This window comes from Anser brachyrhynchus, assembly GCF_964034855.1.
Source record: "Anser brachyrhynchus genome assembly, chromosome: Z".
NCBI classification, from domain to species: domain Eukaryota; kingdom Metazoa; phylum Chordata; class Aves; order Anseriformes; family Anatidae; genus Anser; species Anser brachyrhynchus.
In genome coordinates, this window is record NC_137697.1 from 8,606,224 (window position 1) to 8,629,612 (window position 23,389).

The 23,389-nt window shown below is 35.5% G+C and overlaps 1 protein-coding gene across 1 annotated transcript in view; it reads left to right on the plus strand.

The window, feature by feature from the left end:
* SLC1A3 (solute carrier family 1 member 3) overlaps positions 1 to 20,734 on the plus strand; it is a 62,323-nt gene extending 41,589 nt beyond the window's left edge. Inside the window, exons 4-10 of the mRNA XM_080572897.1 lie at positions 2,901 to 3,105; positions 4,509 to 4,551; positions 9,772 to 10,067; positions 12,000 to 12,233; positions 14,362 to 14,556; positions 16,642 to 16,776; positions 18,090 to 20,734. Coding sequence (XP_080429023.1) covers positions 2,901 to 3,105; positions 4,509 to 4,551; positions 9,772 to 10,067; positions 12,000 to 12,233; positions 14,362 to 14,556; positions 16,642 to 16,776; positions 18,090 to 18,294 — 1,313 coding nt within the window. The 3' untranslated portion in view covers positions 18,295 to 20,734. The remainder of the gene's footprint in view (positions 1 to 2,900; positions 3,106 to 4,508; positions 4,552 to 9,771; positions 10,068 to 11,999; positions 12,234 to 14,361; positions 14,557 to 16,641; positions 16,777 to 18,089) is intronic.
* Positions 20,735 to 23,389: the final 2,655 nt, after the last annotated feature.

Genomic DNA, 23,389 nt, shown 5'->3' on the forward strand with positions numbered 1-23,389 from the left:
TTGCTTCCCCCTCATATAGCTTTTGTTCATATGTACGCCTGCCATCACTTTGCTTTGAATGCTTCCTGCTATACATGCCATGAGCAGTTAGAGCCTGAGAAGAGAGGAACTGCTGTTCCCTACTTTCAAGCTGAGAAGTCATTTATATGATAAGCAAGAGCAGAAATGAGACTGAGCAACCTAAAGCAAGGGGGCCATGTATTCACAGCCAGAGCACATAATAGGAAACCAAGCTGGAAAGCAGCTTACAAAGAAAAGAGCATGACTCTTGCTCCCTGACATATCAGTTACACACAGTTCACCACTTGATCCCACAATCAGTCCAAGAAAGAAATAGGATCACAAGCTCTAATCCTTCAACACAGCAATCTTCAGTGTTAAGATATGCCCTACTCTGACTCCTAGTGATTTTTGCAGTGTAGGCTGCTCAGCCTACTATCGAGTGTGGAATACAAAGAAAGATCAGAATTGGTTAAAGCAGTAGGTTCATACGCCTGTGAACCCTGTAGACTGGCAGTGCTCAGCATCTGGTCCTGAATCTATTACCTGGAAATGGCAGGATTCTGGAAACCAATTGATTTAAAATCTATGCATTTCCTTTTTTTTTATTTTTTCAAATTACATAGAATAAATTCACCTTTCAATTTTTAAGATGTAAACTAAGTTTAAAACTGATCTCAGCTAAAATGAAAAAGTGTACAACCCACTGCTTCTATTTTAGAAATAACAAGTAAAATTGTAAAACTGCAATTAAAATATATAAAAGCAAAGTTGGCTGGACTAGGATGCATGCATTCATTTTTCACTTTTAAAATTACATTTCTTTTTGTTATACAGTGATGCTTTAAACATAAATTTTCTAACAAATGCTGTCTGATATAAACACTGTGCAACTCAGTAGCAGATCTGAAAGACTGCAACAATTATTAGCTGTATTTTTCTATACTGGTTAATTATACTTGCATTACTACAATTATTAGCTGTATTTTTCTATACTGGTTAATTATACTTGCATTACTTTGCATTTGCATTATTTTGAGGACTCAGAAAAAAATAAGCAATCCTGCATCCACCCACAAGACTGGCTATAGGATTTCTTTCCTGTTCACAAAAATAAGAAAACTTTTTATTACTTGTAGCATTTACCAATTTTCTCACAGAATTTCAAAATGTATGAATGTAAACTTACCATAAACATTATCATCCCTGATACTGATGGAAGAGCTGAGCAGAGAAATGAAGGATCCAGGGCTTCAAATGTTGGATTTCTATTTTCAGTTTCTTACTGTGTTCCTAACACTTCACTCTTCTGTTACAATAACACATAAATCAGGCCATTCAGGGTGCAAATCTACTGGTCTCTCTTTGCAATTTATTTTGTGGGTACAAATCTTACTGGCTGTAATGTTTTCTACTGAGAGAACAGGCAAGCCCTAGGAAAAATGAAAATGGTAAGTATGAAGCATGAGATTGGTTTTGTACTTTGACGATCTGATCAGAGCCTGGAATGCAGCCTTGACCCCAGTTACATCAGTGACTATCTAGAGTAGTTTCACTGTAACTCCAGTAGCACGTATTTCTTCATTTAAAAGGAAAACAGAAGTACAATGTACCTAGTAAAATGCATTTTGAGAAAATACTTTATTTTTCCAGGTTATGATTCTGGTTTTATATTTCTGTATTATTTATGTTCACCTGCTCCTTTTGCCCTATTTTAAATGTTTTCTCTTCTAAGATTGGTACTCAGAGTAGGAGCTGGGCAACATTCATTACATCCTCTACATTCAGAGGATTCACCTAGATAAATATGTGAGTGGTCAGCAAAATTTTGGATCAGACAGTGCCATATAGGAGTGCATTGGAGAAGATAATACAGCAAAGAGATCCTTTCATGACCCCTTTCTTCATTCTGCACTTTGAAAGCATTATTCCAAAAGAGGCAGCACTGGTGTAGGACAGATGGTATAGCTACCAAGAATGGTGAAGTTACTGACTACTTGAAATTTTAAGGAGAAGGTGCTAAGGGTCATTTTAGGTAAGCAAAGAGTAACTGCACCTGTTTGGAAAGAGAAGGAGCATTTCCATTTGAGAGTCCTCATGAGACACTCCTGAGAGGTTCAGAGCTCTTTCCCTGGCAGAACTGCACCTTCATTTAAAAACCACTGTGCAGCCCTGTTGGTGCAAACTGGTGAACAAATACTTTAGCAGATGCCATACTGAGCACCCTAGTATTCACATTAGACCAGACACATTAAGAACAGCCAAGAATTAGGATTAATGTCACAAGTTTTGCAAAGCTTATAAAGGACTCTAAATGTGTATTCATAAAATAGCAAGGATTTTCTGAAACAAGCTAACAGCACTTAATCTATTTTAAACTCCCATGGCTTGGGACAGAGGTAAACTCAGGTCATTCCATTAAGGACTGAAGAAAAATCTTCATAGACATTAATTGTAGCATATATTATCAACATTTCTTGAGAGCACTCGGTTTTCTTTTTTACCATTACCAGATAGGTGAAGCACATTTCTAAGGCACATTTCTCAGATTAAGGTAACTATGTTAATAAAAAGATAAAAATTGGCTTGCTGGATCTAGGGAGTGCCACACTGTGTCAGACCAACAATCGTTGCCTTTTACAAATGTAAACAAAGCACAAAAAGCTGTAATTCTTATACTAGAAAATGAAATAGCAGGTGTTATGGGTGGCAGCAAGTATTAAGGGTGGGATGTGAAAACAGTAGCAGTATGAGCTGCAAAAGAGGGATGGTTTATGCCGGATAGCTTTAAATGTAAAGGTCTTAAAAATTCTTCCCACAAACCTATTTTCATTATGCTGAGTTTATAGTCATTACTCACAACTGTATGAGGTGAACATGCTTGTGCTTGTATTTACTAGGAATTGCTGCCCTGGACAGTAAAGCATCAGGGAAGATGGGAGTCCGAGCAGTAGTCTACTACATGAGTACTACGATCATTGCTGTACTGATTGGTATAATCATTGTGGTCATCATCCACCCTGGGAAAGGTACAAAAGAAAACATGCACAGAGAAGGCAAAATTGTGCAAGTGACAGCAGCAGATGCCTTTCTTGATTTAATCAGGTATGGCTATGATATTGCACATTTTCTGTACCAATGTCAACAACAGTAATATTTAGATTTGCATGAGAAAAATAGTGGATAATTGTAGATAGTGACTGTATAAACTAGCCAGATTTCTTTCAGCTATGCAATATCACTGTTTCTAACCCCTACAATGCTACAATACGTTGATTTACATTCAAATCAGGCTGTTGCAAGGGAAGAAGCTGCTTTTAATATTCAAAGAAAGAAAGATTCTTTCACAAACAAAAGAAATATTTCTGTTCTGCTTTCTGCATGGGTCTTTTCCCCTCTTTCCATAGCACAATCCTTATTATCCAAATTCCTCTGCTTTCTTTTACTTCCAACTTTCGACAGTTCTCACTTCACTTGAATCCCTGATTTAGCTATTCATCTTAATTTTGAATGGTAGCTGCCAATTTGCGTGCATATACTCAACTTTGTTAAATAATATGGATGGGAAATAAATTCCAGGAACATGCAAATAAAATGCTTGAAATAGAGGGGCACAGATATAAAAGCTTGTTTTCTCCTTGCTCAGAGACTCTGCAATACCTCTTTTGTAGAGCTAATATGTCATAGATGTATTCCAGGGAGTAGGGAAGCTGAGGTTTTGAACTCAGGAGCTTTTCCACAGGTAAAGCCACCAAAATTTTGTGTTCCACTAACCCATTTGGAGAAGCCAGAGACATGGAGAAAGGCCTCCAAGAGTCATGCTGCCAGGAAGGGGGACTTCAGAAAGACCCATGAAGAGGTTTGCACTCAGATTCCTCCAGATTTGTTCAGTTAGGCTGCCTCTAATTCCCTCAGAAATATCACCATTCTGGAAAGCAAACAGACTCCCATATGTAACAAATATACACACATATATGTAACTATATGTCCGTGTTATTATTAAAGCATACTCCAAATTCAGAAATATTTATTTTTTTAATCACAAGGCAATAAATTGATTAATGAAATTCATGATGTGCTATGTGACTGCAAAAAATGTTTGAGAAGTAGAAAAGCGTTAAATATTAATAACTCCTTTATTAATCTGGATTCAGAAAGAATTAATAAATACAAACTTTAATTAATAAATACAAAGTCAGTACGGACACACAGAGCTTTGTTCATTTGGTAAATAGCTAATATCCTGCTTCATAACAAAACCTGCTATACGATATTGGATCCAGAGATTATAATTGTCTATGGTCTATCCAACCCTACAGCATTTTGTCCTGATAAAGCTAACCAGGCCAAAGATGTATGCAAAGCTCTACTCATTGTATGCATAAATATATATTCATCTTAGGGTTCCTTTGAAAATTAGTTGGTCAATCCTATTGTTAGCTGTGCCACTGCCTAAGGTATTACTAGAGTCCTATTACTTCTTATATTGTTTTCTTTCTCTTTCACAGAAATATGTTCCCTCCAAATCTGGTGGAAGCTTGCTTTAAACAGGTAAAAAATATTTTTCCATCTAAAACATATAATAAAGTAAGACATTTAAATGTAAAAGCATTTTCTTTAATAATAGCCTATGGTTGTACAGCAGAAACAAATCTTACGTGTCCTGATATCTGTCACCAAAATAACCCCCAACCAAGTCTGATCTTTGTTTTCAATCTTATCATCTCAGTATTTACTGTGAGAAGGGAAGAAAACCCACCTGGCAAAACAAAGCAATGTTTTTTTCATAATGTCAAACTCATCAGTCTACAGCAAGCTTCACTAAAGGGAATTTAGTTTTCAGAAAAAGTGTTCTGTTAAATTGGGAGATACTAAGATATGCACCGTCATACAAAGACTGGAACATGTTCAAGAATGTCTCGTGGAAAATGTGCATAGGTTAGAAACTGAGACAACAATTTTTGTGGACATCAATAAGCGAATCAAAAAAGGGGACATCCTGTTGCCTGTGGTAGGAATGCTCTTTCTATGTTGCTTCCCATATTCCCTTCTAATTAGCTTCAGCTTAACCTAAACTATTCTACAAATATATATATATATGATAGTAACTAGTTACATTCCTCTTTTAAAAATGGGACATTATGGAAACCTATTGTTGTAATCTAATTGCTTCATAATGAGCCCCCAGAAAATCTTGACCTGGTAATATTTAACAGCTATTGCTGTAAAAATTAAGTAAGCTGGAATGTGGAAGTCAAAAAGCAAGAGTACAAAGCAGAAACTTCCAAAAGACAGGCTGATTTACAGAAGGAGAGAATTTAAAAGAAACAGTGACATTTTCTTTAGTTGCATAAACCATGACCAATAAAAAGTAGTGACTTTCTACATTAAAGATTTCTTTTAAGTTAAAGATAAACAAGATGCAGGTCCAAAACCAACAAATACTATCACTTTGTTTTTAGCAAGGATAACAATGAAGTCAGGACAATGATGTAAAAGGACAGTATGGAAATGCAAAGATCTAACCTAGACTGGAAAAAAAAAAAAGAACAACGTAATGAAGTCAGGAAATTACATCATCTTCATCTCAAGATAATGAAAGAGTTAAGGCTTAAGGTTACATATCTAGCTGCAAGTATTTTTAATAAATCTGTCAAGTTCAGAAGTTATTATCTGTAACCGGTGAAAGCAATTATACAGACTTTTGAGTTGCAATTGCAAAAATATTTGGGAATTGATTTTAGCTGTTGATAATCCATTAGGCCTCGGTTCTACTGAAGGCTATGGCTACCCTGAAGGAAAGAGGAAAGACTTAGTAATAAATGAAAATAAAAAATACATAAGACAACAAAAAAAAAGTAAAATTTTCTTTCTTTCTTCTCTTCTTTTTCTTTCTTTCTTTCTTTCTTTCTTTCTTTCTTTCTTTCTTTCTTTCTTTCTTTCTTTCTTTCTTTCTTTCTTTCTTTCTTTTTCTTTCTTTCTTTCTTTCTTTCTTTCTTTCTTTCTTTCTTTCTTTCTTGTCTTTCTGTCTTTCTGTCTTTCTTTTTTTCTCTTTCTTTCTTTCTTTTTTTCTCTCTCTTTCTCTCTTTCTTTCTTTGTCTCTCTTTCTCTCTTTCTCTCTTTCTCTTTCTCTCTCTCTCTCTCTCTCTTTCTTGGGGTGGGGGTGGGGATTGCAACAGAAGTGCAACAACTCTAATCTCTTTGGACTTCTGTAGAACAGAGGTTTTAATATTAAGAGGGAAGTGAAATAGTTGAGCAAGGGATAAGATTATTTTAAGAACTACAAAATTTGGGAAGGGAAGGCCCAGCTTCCAAACTTATGGAAGTTGCTGAATTGAGATGCTGGGTGTGTATCAGTTGATGTTTTTATGAATGACATTGCCACAAGATACACATAGTGAAATTTACAACTTGAAAATTACAAATGAAATTCACTTACACAGTGAATTTACAATTTGAATTTTACAACTTTACTTTACTTGAATGTTGAAACACTTTGTATTGAGATATCCAACAAAAGCAAAAGTCAGTATGCCCTGGCACAGTGTAAATCTAAGAAAGAGTGTAAGGCACAATAACGAATTGAATTGGCCATTGCAGAGATCGGCAAGGAAATCACTATAACTGAATTTAAACTGGGAATTAGAGTAAGATCTTTACCCTTTATTACCTTAAATGTGAAGTGCTGGAAAAATCTTAAATTAGGAGTAGTGGGAATGAACTAGCTCATCAGTTTTAATATACTGCTCGTAAAAAAAATAAAAATCATTCAATAAAATTTCCTACGGCAACAGGAAACTCAGCTCTGTGACTAGCAGTTGTAAATCTAAGTTCTTAAAGACGTCCTGTAGGTTCTGTTTATATCACATATATTGTGTTTCTCACATGCTTCACGGCTTAAAGACTAAAAACTTAAGGCTTAAATTTAGCTTTAAGGCTAAAAATGGCCTAAAGCCTAAAAACAGTTCAATAAACAGGAAATGTTTAATGAAAATTTCTTCTGACTTTCATCAGCAGATATGCTTACTGAAACATCAGTCATACTGGTAGTATTATCTTCTCAATCAGGTAGCAAAACTTTGATTTTTTGTTGTATTAGGCATGTTACACTAAATCATTTTACAGGAGAAACAAGTATGTCTGTGATTCATAGGTATCCAGATGACTTTGTACATCTGACTCCAAACTTTCTTTCCAAAAGCTCATATCAATTTTTTCTTAAGTATCTTAAAAGATTTATGAAGGATGATTATTAATCTGCTTCTGCAACACCATGTTTGCAGTCTCATACAAAGAATACTCATAGTTCTCTACTCTCAGATGCATAATACTGATCAACAGCTTTGCACACGTGGAAACTATCACTGGCATACACTCTCCACTTTCGAATCACATCTATTGATATATTAGATGCTCACATTCTGCCTTTTCCAAAAGCAAGTTTCTTTCCTGACAGATATCTGAATTAGAACGCAATGGAAGGTTTTTCTCTTCCTTTCTCACCACTCACCAGTTTCTCACCACTATTGTGGAGCTGGTCATTTCCGTATGACATATGTTGCTACCTTCACTATTCAGAGGGCTGTGATTTTTATTGGTGTCAGGAGAATCTGAAAAGACTGACTGCAGATAAATATTCCACACAACTAAAATTAGTTAACTTTGTTCAACAGCTTCTTCATACCCCTATATTCACCCGCAGTTAGGGGATATGCAAATAAATCTTTGGATTTATCTTTCAGTTCTAGCCATTAGCTTGTAATTTCTCTTTCTTTGCTAAATTCAAAGATGCTATCTATCATGTGGCTGAGCAGTCTGCTTGTTAGGCAGAAACTGCTTTATAACTGGTCATTCTTTGTGCTGTGCTCTGGGAATACATAAAAAGACAAAAGAAACAAAAATGAACTTGGGACCTCAGGAGAAAAATAATCATTCTACAAATTTGAGGAGGGTCATTGTGTTGAAAGAAAATACACAGAAATACAAATATACATATAATAAAACCATCATATCCATACACTTAAAAAAAATAATAATTAGAAGCATTTGATATATAGCATTAGGCAATACTTAAACACTCCTGTCAGGACTGAAATGAAATCTCTTTGCTGTTAATTTCTAGGTAATTTCCATTTCAACTCTAATACCTCTCGGTCACTTAAAGAGGTAATCCCATGCCCTCTTTCCCTGGCTGTGTAGTCCCACTCTCAGTGTTTCGCCACTTCTGGCACGCATCTGATTTCTCAGTGAGCTGATTTACCTCCATAGCATGTACAAAAAATGGCCATCTTTGTGCTTGATCATTTTCCTACCAATTTAAAGAGCACTGGCTCATGGGGAGATCAAACCTGAATGGACACAGAGAAGAAATTATCACAGATTGGATGGGAGTCATTGAGGGAGTAGAGCTATGCTTTTATATGCCAGCCAACTGTTTGAACAGCTCAGCTGCCTCTTCTAACTGCAGAACAAGACTTAAAGCTTTTAAGTAAATTTAATTTAAAACTCACGAATATCTGAACTCCATGGTGGTTTACATCTTATGACATCTTATTGAGAATATTTCCATAAATCTACTGTAAGAAAAATTTTCCTGAAATCCTGGAAGACTTAAAGCCTTTAGGAGATACAGCAAATATCTTGTAATTGTACATCAAAACTATTGAGGCATGGAAAATAACAGAAACTTAGGTCGGTGTTGCTAGGTGTTGATATTCAGGTCCATCTTAGTCCATAAGCTCCATTTCACTCAGATACTCTCAGACTATGCAATAGTTTACCAATGTTACTAATAATACAACAGCTCTTGGACCTGATATTTGAGTTTTGTAGGCAGGACCAAAGAAATAAAAATCCAAAGTTGCTAAATAATCTTGACACCTGTATTCCATTTCTTTAAAATTATATTTAGCATCCTGAGCTATATTAGATACATTTTACTAGTGATATTTAGTATTCTTTGTGCTTGAAAGAACTTAATCAGGACAGGGCTGAAGGGATTTTTGAACCCTGAAAGAAGTATTCCGGGCACATATTTCTCTTTGTAAAAGTATGATTTGGTGGAATACAGGTTGTCAAAGTAGAGATTTAGTAGCATACTGAGATCTTGAAATTGATTTGCCCATTACATAATGGAACCATTTAAAGTAAAATCCTTTCCTTAATGATAATAATAATAATTAGTAGTAGTAGTAATAATAATAATGAATTGTTACGGCAAAGCAGGGAAAACTAATGGCTTTGCCATAGCAAAGTCCTAATGTCAGGTTATAAGATATGGAAAAAAAGGTGCATGTTATGTTTAGGTTACATTCAGTCTAATTTTTTTTCTAATTTAAAAAGAAGAAAAAGTAAGAAAAATCCAAAGCACATGAGAGTATTCCAAAAAGACAAAAAAAAGACCTATTTATTCAACAATTGAAAAAATGTCAGTGGGAAAAATGAAGATTTATGAGAACGCAAACTCAGAATCAATAGTTTTGTCACAAACCTCATGAGCTAGACAGATAAACATGTCTTAGATTTCAACATACTTATGAGAGAGCAAGTTCTGGAATCTAAAGGGGAGAAGATTTAGCTCTTGAAGTCAATACAGATTTTTGTTGTTTTCAGGAAAGCCAGGTTTTCATCACAGTTCATTTTACCACCAAGTACTACACAAAGAATTCAAATGTCCTACAGTAGTAATTAATAATTTAATGTGTGATTTTTTTACCTTTGTCTGCTATAATTCACATGATTTCCATATTTCTGTTCTTTTTGTTTTACCAGTTCAAAACTAACTATGAAAAGAGAATGTTTAAAGTAGATATTCCATCCAATGACACATCCACAGTGGCTTCCATAATAAGCAATGTGTCTGAAGCAATGGAAACTCTCACCCGAATGAAAGAGGAAATGGTTCCTGTTCCAGGTTCTGTAAATGGAGTGAATGCCCTTGGCTTGGTGGTTTTCTCAATTAGCTTTGGCTTAGTGATCGGAAGCATGAAGGAGCAAGGTCAGGCATTAAAAGACTTCTTTGATAGCCTTAATGAGGCTATCATGAGATTGGTAGCTCTAATCATGTGGTAAGTGCCTCTGATAAATTATGGATTAAGTTACTAACTATTTTTTTTTCACCACAGTCATGCACTGAATAGCTAGAATCTGTCTGGCAGAAAGTCAGACAATAAGATCTTAAATTCCTTGTAGCCTTTTTGGTAAGTGATCCCAAGAACTGTAATTCTGTATATATAAGTAATTTGTTAAAAAAATGCCTAGTCTTTCAGACTGCTTGGCTTTTGACCCGGAGCAAAATCAGGATCTATGGCAGAATTTGCCAAGCTTATACAGAGCCATTCTATGTCTTCAGAAAGACAATAATCAAAAAAACATGCTGTCAAAGTCCGTATAATCTACTTAGACTTTGCTAAAGGAAACCGACAAATGTCTCCCATAATAAGATTTCTACACAGCAAGACTTTGCTATCTTTAGTTTCCAACACAACTGGTTCCTGGTTCCTGTGTAGTGTGTAAATATGTCCTTGCGTTGTAGCTGCACTGCACACAAACATACATAACTTTTTCTACTTCCTTGTTGTGTTCAGTAGATAAATAAAACCAATACCTTTTCCCTCAAACAAGAGGTATGAACTCTTTTAAACACTGAAGTTTCATCTTTTTGTCGTGTAGAAGGTTAATTATGAAAATAGTCTGAAATGTCTTGTTGCCTTCTTTACTATGGAAAAAAATAACAACCAAAAAACAAAACACAAACACACACACAACCAAACCAAACCACAAAGCCCTAACAAACTCACTTATCTTGCAGTATTAGATGCAAAACTAAAAAGTATATAAATATATATATGAGTATAAAAGTATATAAATATGCTTATATATACATTCATATAACTATATAAAGAGTAATATACACAGTATATAAAGAATTAAATATATTATAATATAGTATTTAAATAATAATAAATATACATACAAGTTAAACTCTTAACATCTTAAAAATCTATATAATGAAAAAAATCTTTTCTCATTCTTTACCGGCAAGCTTACAATGATAAAGCACTGAGTAGTATCTGAGAAACATCTACATGGATTTTATGGCTAAAAGTGCAGTGGAGATATGCTAGGTAATGGTGTACTCTGATGACTTACTGTAAAAAATGGGTTGGTATTTATGGAAATAAGGCTGTATCAAAAGTCTAGCTGTAACAGATTTGTGTTTCTGTAGATCTTAAGAGTTTTATGCTGAGTTCTAGCTCCTTCTTCACTTGTAGGTGTCCTTATTGACAAGAAAAATCAAATTAGACTACGCTTGCTGGTGCCCCACAGAGCCATAACCTCTGCCATACAGACAGCTCCATGCTAGTGTTATCCAGTGCGCCACTAGGAATGGGCAGAATACGCTTGAATCATTGGAAGTGTGAGTTCCTTCCCCAGCAACGTGGGAAACAGTAGTGGAGAGAGAAAAGCACTGGGCACTTGGCATAGTCTGCAACAACGTTGGATGAGTCTTCATTCATACAGGCAGAATTATACCAGAATTGGCTAAACCAGCTTTTGACACTTGAATTCCAAAGGAAGCTCATCTTCCTACCTGTTAAAGAAAGTTACCGAAGAATTTTGAGTTGAGGCTGTTCTTCTTTAGGTTCATCTCTACATGGCAGAGTTTTTCCTGTGTCTGGCCAACCCAGTTTTTTTATGTGATTTTCATGCCTTATAAGAAGTTCTTTAAGATTTCATATATGAAAGGTGCAGTATACATCTCCTCTTCCTGTATTCCTCTTACCAGAGCCTATTAGAAATATTCACTGCTGTGATTTCATCCAGGTTGAGCTGTTTAGAGTTAAACAGTTAAATTCTCAAATTGCTTCTGAATAATTACAGTCATTGTACCACTAAATGCTACTTTCATGCTTGCATATAAATACCAAAGATATGGATGAAGAAGTGTTGTTTTTTTTTTGCTTTGTCCAATATAGATTTTAATTTCTTGTTTGCAGGTATGCACCACTTGGAATCCTGTTCTTGATTGCTGGAAAAATTGTTGAGATGGAAGATATGGGTGTGATTGGTGGTCAGCTTGCCATGTACACTGTAACAGTTATCATTGGTTTGCTTATCCATGCTGTCATTGTCCTACCTCTTCTGTACTTCCTAATCACTCGTAAGAACCCTTGGGTATTTATTGGAGGCCTAATCCAGGCACTGGTCACAGCTTTGGGAACATCTTCAAGGTATAACAGAATATTTTAAGTCCATATTTTTTCTATAGTATTATTGGTTTGAGAAACAATTTTGCCTAATATAATTGGTTAACTTCATATTCCAATGTACACTTGGGCACTTAATTGCAGTTCCACTGCTCTCTGATAGAGATGACTATTATCACTACGTTGACTTGAACCTTATTTTTTATCAGACTGCTTGAACAGAGATGAAATAGGTGAGTTTGGTGATGCACACTCTATGGCTGGAACCCTTGTGACACTGCCTTTGTCTTTGAGATTTATAGGTAGTTTGTAACCACTTGTTGGTAAAGGGTGAAGCTGGCAAACAAAACTTTACATTTGTGCATGGCAAAACAGAGCAGCAAAGGGGAAGGCTCAGAAGGGATTGCATGAGAGAGTGTGAGAGCCCTTCATGGCATGTGATATTCTGTACTAAAGATCCTGGTAGCCAGTGATGGATGGTACAACCTGCAACAGAAATGCCCCTATTGTTCCTTGTTGATGAGGTCAGAGGAACTTCACATGAATAAAAATCCTGTTTGCATCTATGATGAACAGAAACATTGCTATAATCAAATATAGGTTTCCTATACCATAAGACCTTTCGTAAAGCACTTTCCATTTCAATAGATTCTTAAAGTATGCCCTAAAAATAGTTGTTTTCAGTCAGCTATTCTGCATAAATAAATTCAAGACACTAGTGTTTGGATTCGTTTTGAAGATCTGGATGAGAAGCTATTAGGATTATTAATGTGGAATCCGATTAAGTTTTGTATCAATAAAAATGCTGTTAAGGAAAAATGTCTTTATCTTAGTGGGTAAAAAGGGACAATTACTAAGTTTCTTTACTAAGTTTTTGGCATTTTGATGTCAATCCTTGCAATCTGTGGAATGCCTAAAAATGAAATTTATTAATAATGATTTTAACAGGAAGATGATACAACTGAAGACAAGTGACACAGTTTAAGAGAAAATAAATAGTGCCAAATAAAATTAGTATCTAATTTTTATGATACTACAACTTTGGTGGGTAACGCTAATAGTTTTAAGAGAATATTTTCCAATGTCTGTGAAATGTTCAACTTGGAGCTACTCAAGATTCCGAGTAAGAACCTAGATTGATGCTGGATCAAGAGAGCACACTAAAGTGCATTTAAAAACTGTTCAAAATTCAACTGTAAGTTGACTGCCATCAAAGAGATTTTCTAGCACAATCTTCCACAGCCCTTCTTTACTTAATACTTTATCAGTATTTTTATTTTATCAGGATTGATAAAGTTTTCAAAGACATGAAAGTCTGTGAAGTACTTAGCAATGAAGACGTCACAGAAACAGAGTAATCTGAATTGCTGAGTCTTGAAAAACCTCTTTATTTTGGTGTAATCAGGTGTAGCGATACATCTTCAAAAACAAAGAGTCCAGTCCACTCCTATGAAGTAGCCACCTTATCCTTCCTTCTGAGACAGTGTCTCTGAAATGTAACTTGGCAATGTGTGGGCTGAATGGGCATTCCTGTAGTATAGGAAGCAAATTGTACAGTTATATTGATCTTTAAATGGGATGACTGTTTATTTGGATGTAGCAGAGAGCAAAGATTAAGTGGTAAAATGGTGTAATCATCTATCAGAATGCCCCTTCCAATTGAGCCATTAAATAAAGAGGGAGAAAATATGCTGTTTAGTGAAGGTTTGAATAAATGAATTTGTATAACTTCAGGAAAACAATGCCTAGGATTGGTTCATTCATAACTCCATGGCATCAAAAATGGGAAGTGGGAATTTTAAAATAGATATTTCTGCCTAGTGTGCCAAAGTATAACAAAATCTGATAAAAAGTATAACAAAGTATAACAAATTCTAAAGTTAGACACATTCAGACTAGAGACTACATAGTAACAATAATGAACCATTGGAAAATCTTTCCAAGTACATTAGGAGAATCTGCATTATTAGAAATGTTTAAATTCAGCCTTGGCTTTATTTATTTATTTATTTTTAATATTCTAGTAGATCACGTAAAAACTAAGACAATCAGAACAATCTTTCTTGTTATATAACATATGACACTTTCTGCATTCCTCTTTGTAAAATGTGTACCAAGTAGCATGTCATGCATTATCTTCTTTTTGTTTCAGTTCTGCAACACTACCTGTTACATTTAAATGTCTAGAAGAAATAAACGGAGTGGACAAACGAGTTACAAGATTTGTACTCCCTGTCGGTGCTACAATTAATATGGATGGAACTGCTCTATATGAGGCTTTGGCTGCAATTTTCATTGCACAGGTTAACAACTTTGATCTGAACTTTGGGCAGATTATCACAATCAGGTACAGAAGCCATTATTACCTACATCTAATAAAAGCACCTTTGTGATGACTCCTTCTTGCTGATATATGAGCGATTAAAAAAAAAGCATCTAGAGCTAAAAACAATAACTGCTACAGTAGCTGAATAACTGTAATGATTTATATCTTCTGCACAGAAAACGCCCCCCAGCACATATTCTCCATTAGGTAAACATTTAAAAACTAGAGCATAACACACCTATCACTGCACTTAGTATACTGAGTCAACAGGAACAATATTTAATAACTTTTTAATTTCTTTTGTCATTAAAATTTTCTTTATTAAGAATTCATGCAGCTGCTGGGAGCTGTGGACTGTATATCAGTAGTGGATAGTTTACATTGCATGTACCAAGCCATAGGATAAAAGCAGCACAGTGGCATGGTACCATGGCTAACCTAAGGCTAAGAGGGGTGGTGTTTTCCTTGTCTTGATGGTCTCAGAATACAAGTAGAGTTTGTGTAAGGAGTGTGTAAGGAGTAGAAATTCCCTTTATTAGTCCAGCTGACAGAGGTGGAGAAGATGAGTATGTTTTCAAGCACACAAGCCTTCATGTTTGAAATAGAACAGAAAAACAAACAAACAAACAAACAAAAAAAACCACTATGTAGCTCTTGATGATAACTGATATGCATTAATGTCATTATGTAACAAAAAATTTAAGAGAAAAGGGTGATGGGTACCTCTGCAAAAGAAAGAAATGTCAACAAGGGGAGAAAGGGACACTATAGTACAGAGAGAGAAAAGTATTCATCACTCAGGAGTAGTGAACATTCAGATAGTGGTGAATGGGGAATGTAGGAGATTTTCCAGCAGAAGTGCTTTTCTCCTTAAAACAAAAACAAAAACCAAAAAGCAAAAAACAAAACAAAAAAAAAAACCACCAGCTTAATTCAATATTCATCAACAGAAGGCATAAATCTGCCTTCACACTCTGAGGCAATAATTCCACATTCATTAATACTAGAGCTGCTCGCTGCCAAATCACCTGACAAAACATATTCTTCCTAAACCAGGTGTGAACAAGCATATTTATGTCAAGTTACTAGAGTGTATGATTCAGGGTTCCTGCCAGCTTTCTTTTTTTTGGTGGCTGAATGCCAACTGCCAGAGGACAGATTATAATTCACTTGGCATAAAGCTACAGTACTGCATGCAGGTTTGGGGCCCCCAGCACAAGAAGGATGTGGACCTGTTAGAGCAGGTCCAGGGGAGGGCTATAAAGATGCTCAGAGGGCTGGAACACCTCTCCTGTGCAGAAAGACTGAGAGACCTGGGGATGTTCAGCCTGGAGAAGTGAAGGCTCTGGGGACACCTCATTGAGGCCATTCCATACTTAAAGAGGTCTTATAAAAAGGTTGGAGAAGGAGTCTTTTCTCAGGTAGATATTGATAGGACAGAGGGGAATGGTCTTAAACTAAAAGAGGGTAGATTTAGATTATACATTAGGAGGAAATTCTTCTCTGTAGAAGGGTGGTGAGGCACTGGCACAGGCTGCCCAGAGAAGCTGTGGCTGCCCCATCCCTGGAGGTGTTCAAGGCCAGGCTGAATGGGGCCTTGGCCAACCTGATCTAGTGGGTGGCATCCCTGCCTATGGCAGGGGGGTTGGAGTTCAATGATCTTAAAGGTCCCTTCCAACCCAAGCCATTCTATGGTTCTATGATTCTATAGTGAGGTAGACAGAGAATAAAAGTTTTTGCATTAGATCTGTCATGACAAAATTACCTCCTCGAATTTACTTTTAACATGTTTGAGCTGCTGGAGTGCATTTGTTCAGCAAGTGGTGACATGTACTTATGTTTTTGACCATCCATTAGGATCTTCTAGGGTATTTACAATCACAAAATCATGTGTCCATGGTTCTGGATAAAGGTTTAGTGTATACATTTTAGGTTAAAATCCACACACCCCTGCATCCGTGCAGTGCTCAGATTAGGGACTGGAGTTATTTTTTTCTTTATTGCTGAGCAAAAGCATTCTTGTTTCATATCTGTTGTTAATGTTTGCAGATGATAAGGTGTTTACTATGAAAGTCAATTAATTGTTCTTGCGGTCTCTTTTCTCAGCATCACAGCTACTGCTGCCAGTATTGGGGCTGCAGGCATTCCTCAAGCTGGACTGGTCACCATGGTCATTGTGCTTACATCAGTAGGTTTGCCTACAGATGATATCACTCTTATCATTGCAGTGGACTGGTTCTTGTAAGTACTTTTCCAGCATCATTAAGAGCTTAGACCACATTTAGAAGTGCAGTAGCCAGGGATGTTTTGACAATACTGCAACCAGTGGTGTACTTTTGCTGTCAAAGGTATTTGGAAAGAAATGTTGAAAAGAATCACAGTTTCTTGCAATTAATGAATATTCTTAGACCAGATGGTAAGAGGTGTTACTTAGTGATGGTTCCTCCTGTGTGCAAAAGTTTTACTTAGAAACCTGGATCCTTACCATACTAGGAGAACTGTTAGATACACTGTAATTCAACCAGAAAAGCTATAGTCTTTTTTTTTTTTTTTATTTTTATTTTTTTGTGGGCTTGAGGGAGGGCAGTTGATGAAAACCTTTCCATCAATCAGGCTCAAAGTATGGAAGTTGACTGGTTCAGACCTAACATATTTCATTACAGACCTGTTGTCTATCTAATCCAGGAATCTACATCTTCCCCATAGAAGATGTAGATGTAGATCCCCCCCACAGAAATGAAAAACAGTTGTGTAATTCTTACCCAGCAACCACAACGTAGCGTAGCGTCCTTCAGTTTTTCTATTCCTCTGTTGGCAGTATGGCTACACTTGTAGGTATATAGGGTAATCTCTTAGAGAAATCCAAGAAACAAATCACAACTAATAGAGGATCATTTCTTCCAACCTCTATTTGCCCATTTTCCAGAGACTTTCACCCTTCAGTCTTCCCAAATGATCCCTGTAAGAAGTTGCCTATGTCTTTTTCAGAATGTTAATGTCTTCAAATGATTATCTAAGCACATGCCACAGCCATATGTGAGTGGACACCCATCCATTAACAGTACCACTCACTTCTCATCAAGCTGCCTCCTGTATCTTCTGGGCAGAGCTTTCTAAGAGGGATGAGTTGTTGTAGTTTACTTTGAATCATTTCAGCAGGATTTCATTACTAAATTACTGACCATAGTTTATGGTCAGGAGGAAAATAATAATAACTTACATTTTCATTGGCTTTCTGTGTTGAGAAGATATCAACCCAAACCAGCAGAGTATAGAAATACCTCTGAGAAGCATCTATCATATGCTCCCTTTATCATGCTCATCACACAGATACTTATTGCTGTGAGGTTACCAACAGTATTAACGTATTTTGTGCCTCCAAATCCTAGTATATTGTATATTACTGTAGAAGGAATAGTGGCATTAAAAGTTAAATGAATATACATAAAATTACTGAATCATCAAGTAGCTGTGAAAAGGTTGTTTAAACAACTGGTCTGCATACTTCCCAGAACAAGTGGTAAAGCCAAGGCTAATTTACCATTTCTTTTTAGGGATCGTCTCCGTACCACTACCAATGTCTTGGGAGACTCCATTGGAGCAGGAATTGTTGAACACTTATCACGGCATGAGCTGAAGAACAGGGATGCTGAGATGGGTAATTCTGTGATAGAGGAAAATGAAATGAAGAAACCATACCAGCTGATTTCACAAGAAAATGAGAGTGAGAAACCATTAGATAGTGAAACCAAGATGTAGGGTAAAGAAGGCATGAGTCCAACACTACAAGTGTGGAAAATACACACTTATTCCAGCCATTTATATCATGAATTTACCAAGTCCACTTATTCCCTGTAATCTCCCTTTATGCTTGCACTGGAAAGAATTAATGAAAATATATTCCAAATTAGCAGTGATCAAGGTATATGTTGTCTTCCCACTTAAAAAAGAAAATTAACAGGCAACAACACTGGTCCTGCTATACAAGTGATAACTGGGGATAAAAAAATCATAATCAATTAAGTTAAAAAATAAAAATAAAAATCAGTGTGTGTGTTACTCGGTCCTGTAAATGTGATTTTTTTTTTTTTTTTATGAACTGGAAAGTAAAAACAGATAACAGAGCCTGAAAATGGTTTTATTTTTTTAAATACCTGTTGTGAAATTCCTAACATCTATAAGCACACAATCAATACTTCTAACTTAATAACTGCATTCAGCTAAGTAAATTAACATTTTTTGTTTTTTCATCTGATGTTCTTTTGTCCTAGCATTACATCCTTGTTCAATTACTAGCAAGACAATAAAAAGGACTGTAATTGAAAGGATTAAAAAAAAAAAAAAAAAAGAGAGAGAGAGATATGTAGGTAAAGAAAAAAAAAGAAAAAACAAAACAAAAACACAATCAGCACTTTTATCAGCTGACTTGAGATACTTCAGAGAAAGTGATTTTATCTGGACACAGTTTTTTGCATTGTCCTCAGCTGATCTTGACAAAAACCTAGTCAGCTCCCACTGACTTGCAAACATTTATGTACCTCCACTCTGGATTTGCCCCAATAATTTCAACACCACGACCCAGCTGAACAATATACGTGTGTAAGTGCTTGTAGGAGCAAAGCCCTAGGCTGTATTGACTCTGGGACTGGAAATGCATCTTCATCTATGTGTGGAGGAAAAAAAAATATATTAAAAAATTATGCTCTGGGTATGCCAATTAATCTCCTTAATAAGCAGTAATAAGAACAGGAGGGAGTGATATCCCTCTGCAGGAGGTGTAGAAGGGTGAGATGATCATATCCTAATGGTACTGGATTCTAAATCTGAATCCCTGATGCCAACAAGGGATTTTCTGATTGGAAAACTCCCAAATGCTTGTTCAGTCCACTGACAGCAATAAAGCTGTTAGCTGGATTTACATTTTTCCACCTGGAGAAGGCTCCCTAACTACATGAGAATTTTCAAAATCCTTGTACATTTATTGGCAGCATCTCAAAAATAAAAAACAACCCTTTAGAAATCAAAACTAATGGGTGTTTTTTTACATTTTTCTAGGGAAAAAATATATAAAATGCAAAATAGTAAATACTATAATAAATATTGAAAACTTAATTAGAAAGAATTTTAAAAAGCAATATTGTAGGTTTCTTTCGGGAAACAGATAAACAAAGAATGAAAAAAAAGGGGATAATTCACTTTTAATCCTGTGGCTGTTTGTTCATTTCAGCATTATTCTCTGATGAAGCCCTTTTCTAGAAATGTAAATTATATATATTTTCCTTTTTACCTTGTATTATTATAGAGGTTAAACTGGAAAGTTTAATAATACAGTTATGGTTGGGGGAATGAAGAAATATGAATTGAAAGGCACAATAACGTTGAGCAATCATTTTTATTCAAATATAAGTTTCTCTTCTTTCTGCCTTCCCTGTTTAAAAATAAATAAATAAATAAATAAAAATGAAGGATTCCCTTGCAAAGTCCCAGTTGCTACTCAGAAAAAAACATTCAGTATGTTGCTTTTGTCACTAAAAGAACATAAATACAGTGTGTTTCACTGTAGTGAATATGTCAGCATCTTGACTGAAGGTAAATCTTTTTCTGTGTCTAAAGTAACAAGGCAAGACTGGTTTTTTTCTGGACTGAAAACTCCTACCCAACTTCTCCTGTTGAGTAGCCCAGACAGTATGGGCAGGCAGTCTTCAGTGACTGAAGTGAGCCGGGTTTAACCCAGACTATCGAGCAGTCAAACCTGCAAAGCTCTAAATGAATCTCTGGCTGAAAGAAATCAAGAACGATTTAATTTTTTTTTCTAACAGAACACAAATCTAGGATTCAGACATTTTCTGATATGTTATTAGAGATATTTTTATATAGCTACTGTATTCAGAATGTGTGTATAAATGTTAACTGTAGAATATATGGCATAACAATTTAATTTTTGTTAAGATTCTGTTTGGAAATACATTGCAAAGGCTTAATGTAAATGTCTGTCTTTCTATGACATCAGCTGAGAAAAATGAATTGTGTCACAAAGTATGTGATCTTTTTTTATACTAACTCTGTTTCTTTTGGAAATCAGATATTATAGAAAAATTCCTTTCCCCATCCCCTATTGGTTCTGCATTGGTATGCACCCAGAGTGGATTGAGAAACATTACTTTGTAGATGTATTTTCAATAAAAATAGTTTTACATTACTGCTTTTTATTGGGGGATTTCTTTCAAATGCTCTCTAACTGAAGCTTCACACAAACTCAAAACAAATGAACCCATAATATGCAACTTAGGAATTCCAGGCCATTATATACAGTAGGGTCTGGCTATAGCAAGGCTTCCTTATTTTATATATCTGCTTACAGTTTCAAGACCAAAAAAAATAAGTAGATAAATGAAACAGCACAGAAAAAAAGAATGAAGAAAGAGTGGGTGTAGAGGAACATTAAAAAGAAAAAGAACCAAAGTTAATCAAACTTAATTTCAGTCAAATTCAGATATATAACTTCATATATATAAATTCAGATTTATAACTTCATATTGATATCTGCAAAATATTAAAATATTAAACATTTATATTTGAATTTATTCAACAACTGCAAAGTAGTTATTTCATTTTGGATGTGTAATTACACAGTCCAAATGCAGAAATGTCATAGTGCCATGGGAAGTAATAGAAGTCAATTGACTAAGATATTACAGAATTGTTACATTACAGTCGTCCTAGACAATCCACTGTTTTTCTCACAGAAGTGGTTTGGGATGGTGTCAAAGTCCATTTGGCAACAAATTCAGCTAGCAGAGATACCATCAAATGAATGTCTTTCCAGAAGGAGTGGGAAGATATAAAAGACATGAGCTGAATCACTTGAATTTGGAAATCTGTGTTGGCTGGAGCACATGGAGGCAGCAGGGAGATGCCCTGCCTTCCTGAACATACACCAACAAACCACTGGACAATGACTTCTATTAAATGACCTGTAGTATGTTGAGCAAAAAACTTATATAAATACAAACAGGATTTAAAAAAATAATAAAATAAAAAAAAATCAAAGAAGAGATGGAGTCATGAAGTGCATAAGCATAATTTTTTCCATTTTTCGCCAAGTTATCTACACATTCATTCATTCTGTCCAGTTAGGTATCTTTGTGTTTTTAGAATTCCTATTGTAATGGGAAGAGCCACAGAAAAGAGGGTTAGTGTATCATTTGGAGGCATTTCTGGCATGGTGGTTTCACTCACTTTTCTGTCACCCCACCCAGAAAAAAAGATCTCTGGTATTCCATAATTTTTCAGTTGTTGGGATACAATACAGCCATGCCATTCTTAGGCAAGAATTTATGTCTCTGTGACAGTGTGTGGCCCATATAAAGCAAAGGGATCATGCATGTGGAAAATCAACCACTGGCACAGAAAGTACTTCTGCCTTCCTTTCAGAAGAACTGGGTTTGCATGAGTAAAATTTGTGTTCCAATGCAGGCACAACTGATGAGAAACTAAGGGCATTTCTTTCAACTGACACTATAACATGTACTTGGTTTAAAAAAGTTACAACGGAAATGGTACAGAAGAGCATATCTTGCTTCTGGTCTGATCAAGTGTGCTAGTTGTATTTGCTGTGATCAACAGTGTGTGATCAACTTGCTCCCAGTGTGATCAGCTCTTTCCCAGAAAAAGATAAAAAAATTGAGATGAAGTGTTAGTTCACTCCTTGTCTGGCTTTCTGTCATCTTTTTTCTAAGAGATCGGCTTACACGGGAAGTATGGAGCAAGAGAGAGATGGAGAGAGATGTCTGCACCTCCATGCCAAGCTGAAAAACCCAGACTTGCAACATCAGTGAAGCAGTGAGATTCCCTCTGATAACAAAGAGAACTTTAGTCAGATGATAACATCCTGCATCATGATTCTTTTTCTATCCCTCTGCCTTCCTCCTGGCTCCTCAGATGTCTCTAAGATACCCAAAGGTATCTAAAATTCCAAAATTTTACTATAGGAGCACTTGCATATATAATTGAAGTTCTTCAGCATGCCTCATTACACAACTAGGGCTGCACAAATAATTGAGTTTACACTTCAGTGAGAGAACTGAAAGACTGGGGGAGGTATAATGTTTCCAGGTCATCATGAAACAATTTTTTTTAATGTTAAAATAAAATTAACAAATAAAAAAATGCCAGCCTCAGGTATAATGAAATATTTCATTCTCCATTTCTTCAAACGTCTCATTTTTATCTCATTTCTGAATGAATTTTAGTCTACTCTAAATTAAAATAAATAGCTGTAAAATGAATGGTTACTCTGAAATAAGAGATTGAACCATTTAGCTAAGAAAATATCATGGAGAAATATTTCAACATTTCTGTAATAGCTCCTCGCTTTAAAATCAGTTATGTTCATAAAAGTTGGCACACCTTCACAAGTACTTGCCTCAAAAACTGAATTTTTCAGCAATATATTTTTATAAGAACACTTTTTCATTGCTCTTTATAGCTTCCTTTCTCCAGGTATTGCACCTTTTTCTGCTTTTTCTGATGGTTCAGATTTTATTTCTTGATTGTGTCATTGACTTTTTAAGTGTTGTTTATTTTTTGGTTGTTTTTTAAAAAAACACTTCTAATAGTAAAAAAACCCTCTCCCTTTACTGATATTTTTTCCCAGTACTACAGTTATTATTTCTCATCAACTTTTACTCTTTTCCTGCATTGTTTTTGTTGACTTTTTTTTTTTCCAGTGCCCCAAGCAGTTTCCCATTTTCTCCAGTACCATATTCCTCTTTCCATCCCACCCACTTTCTCTCTTAGCTCGTCTCTTCATTTGTACTGCTTCTACTCCAGAAGCCCCACTGTTGTGGCTGTT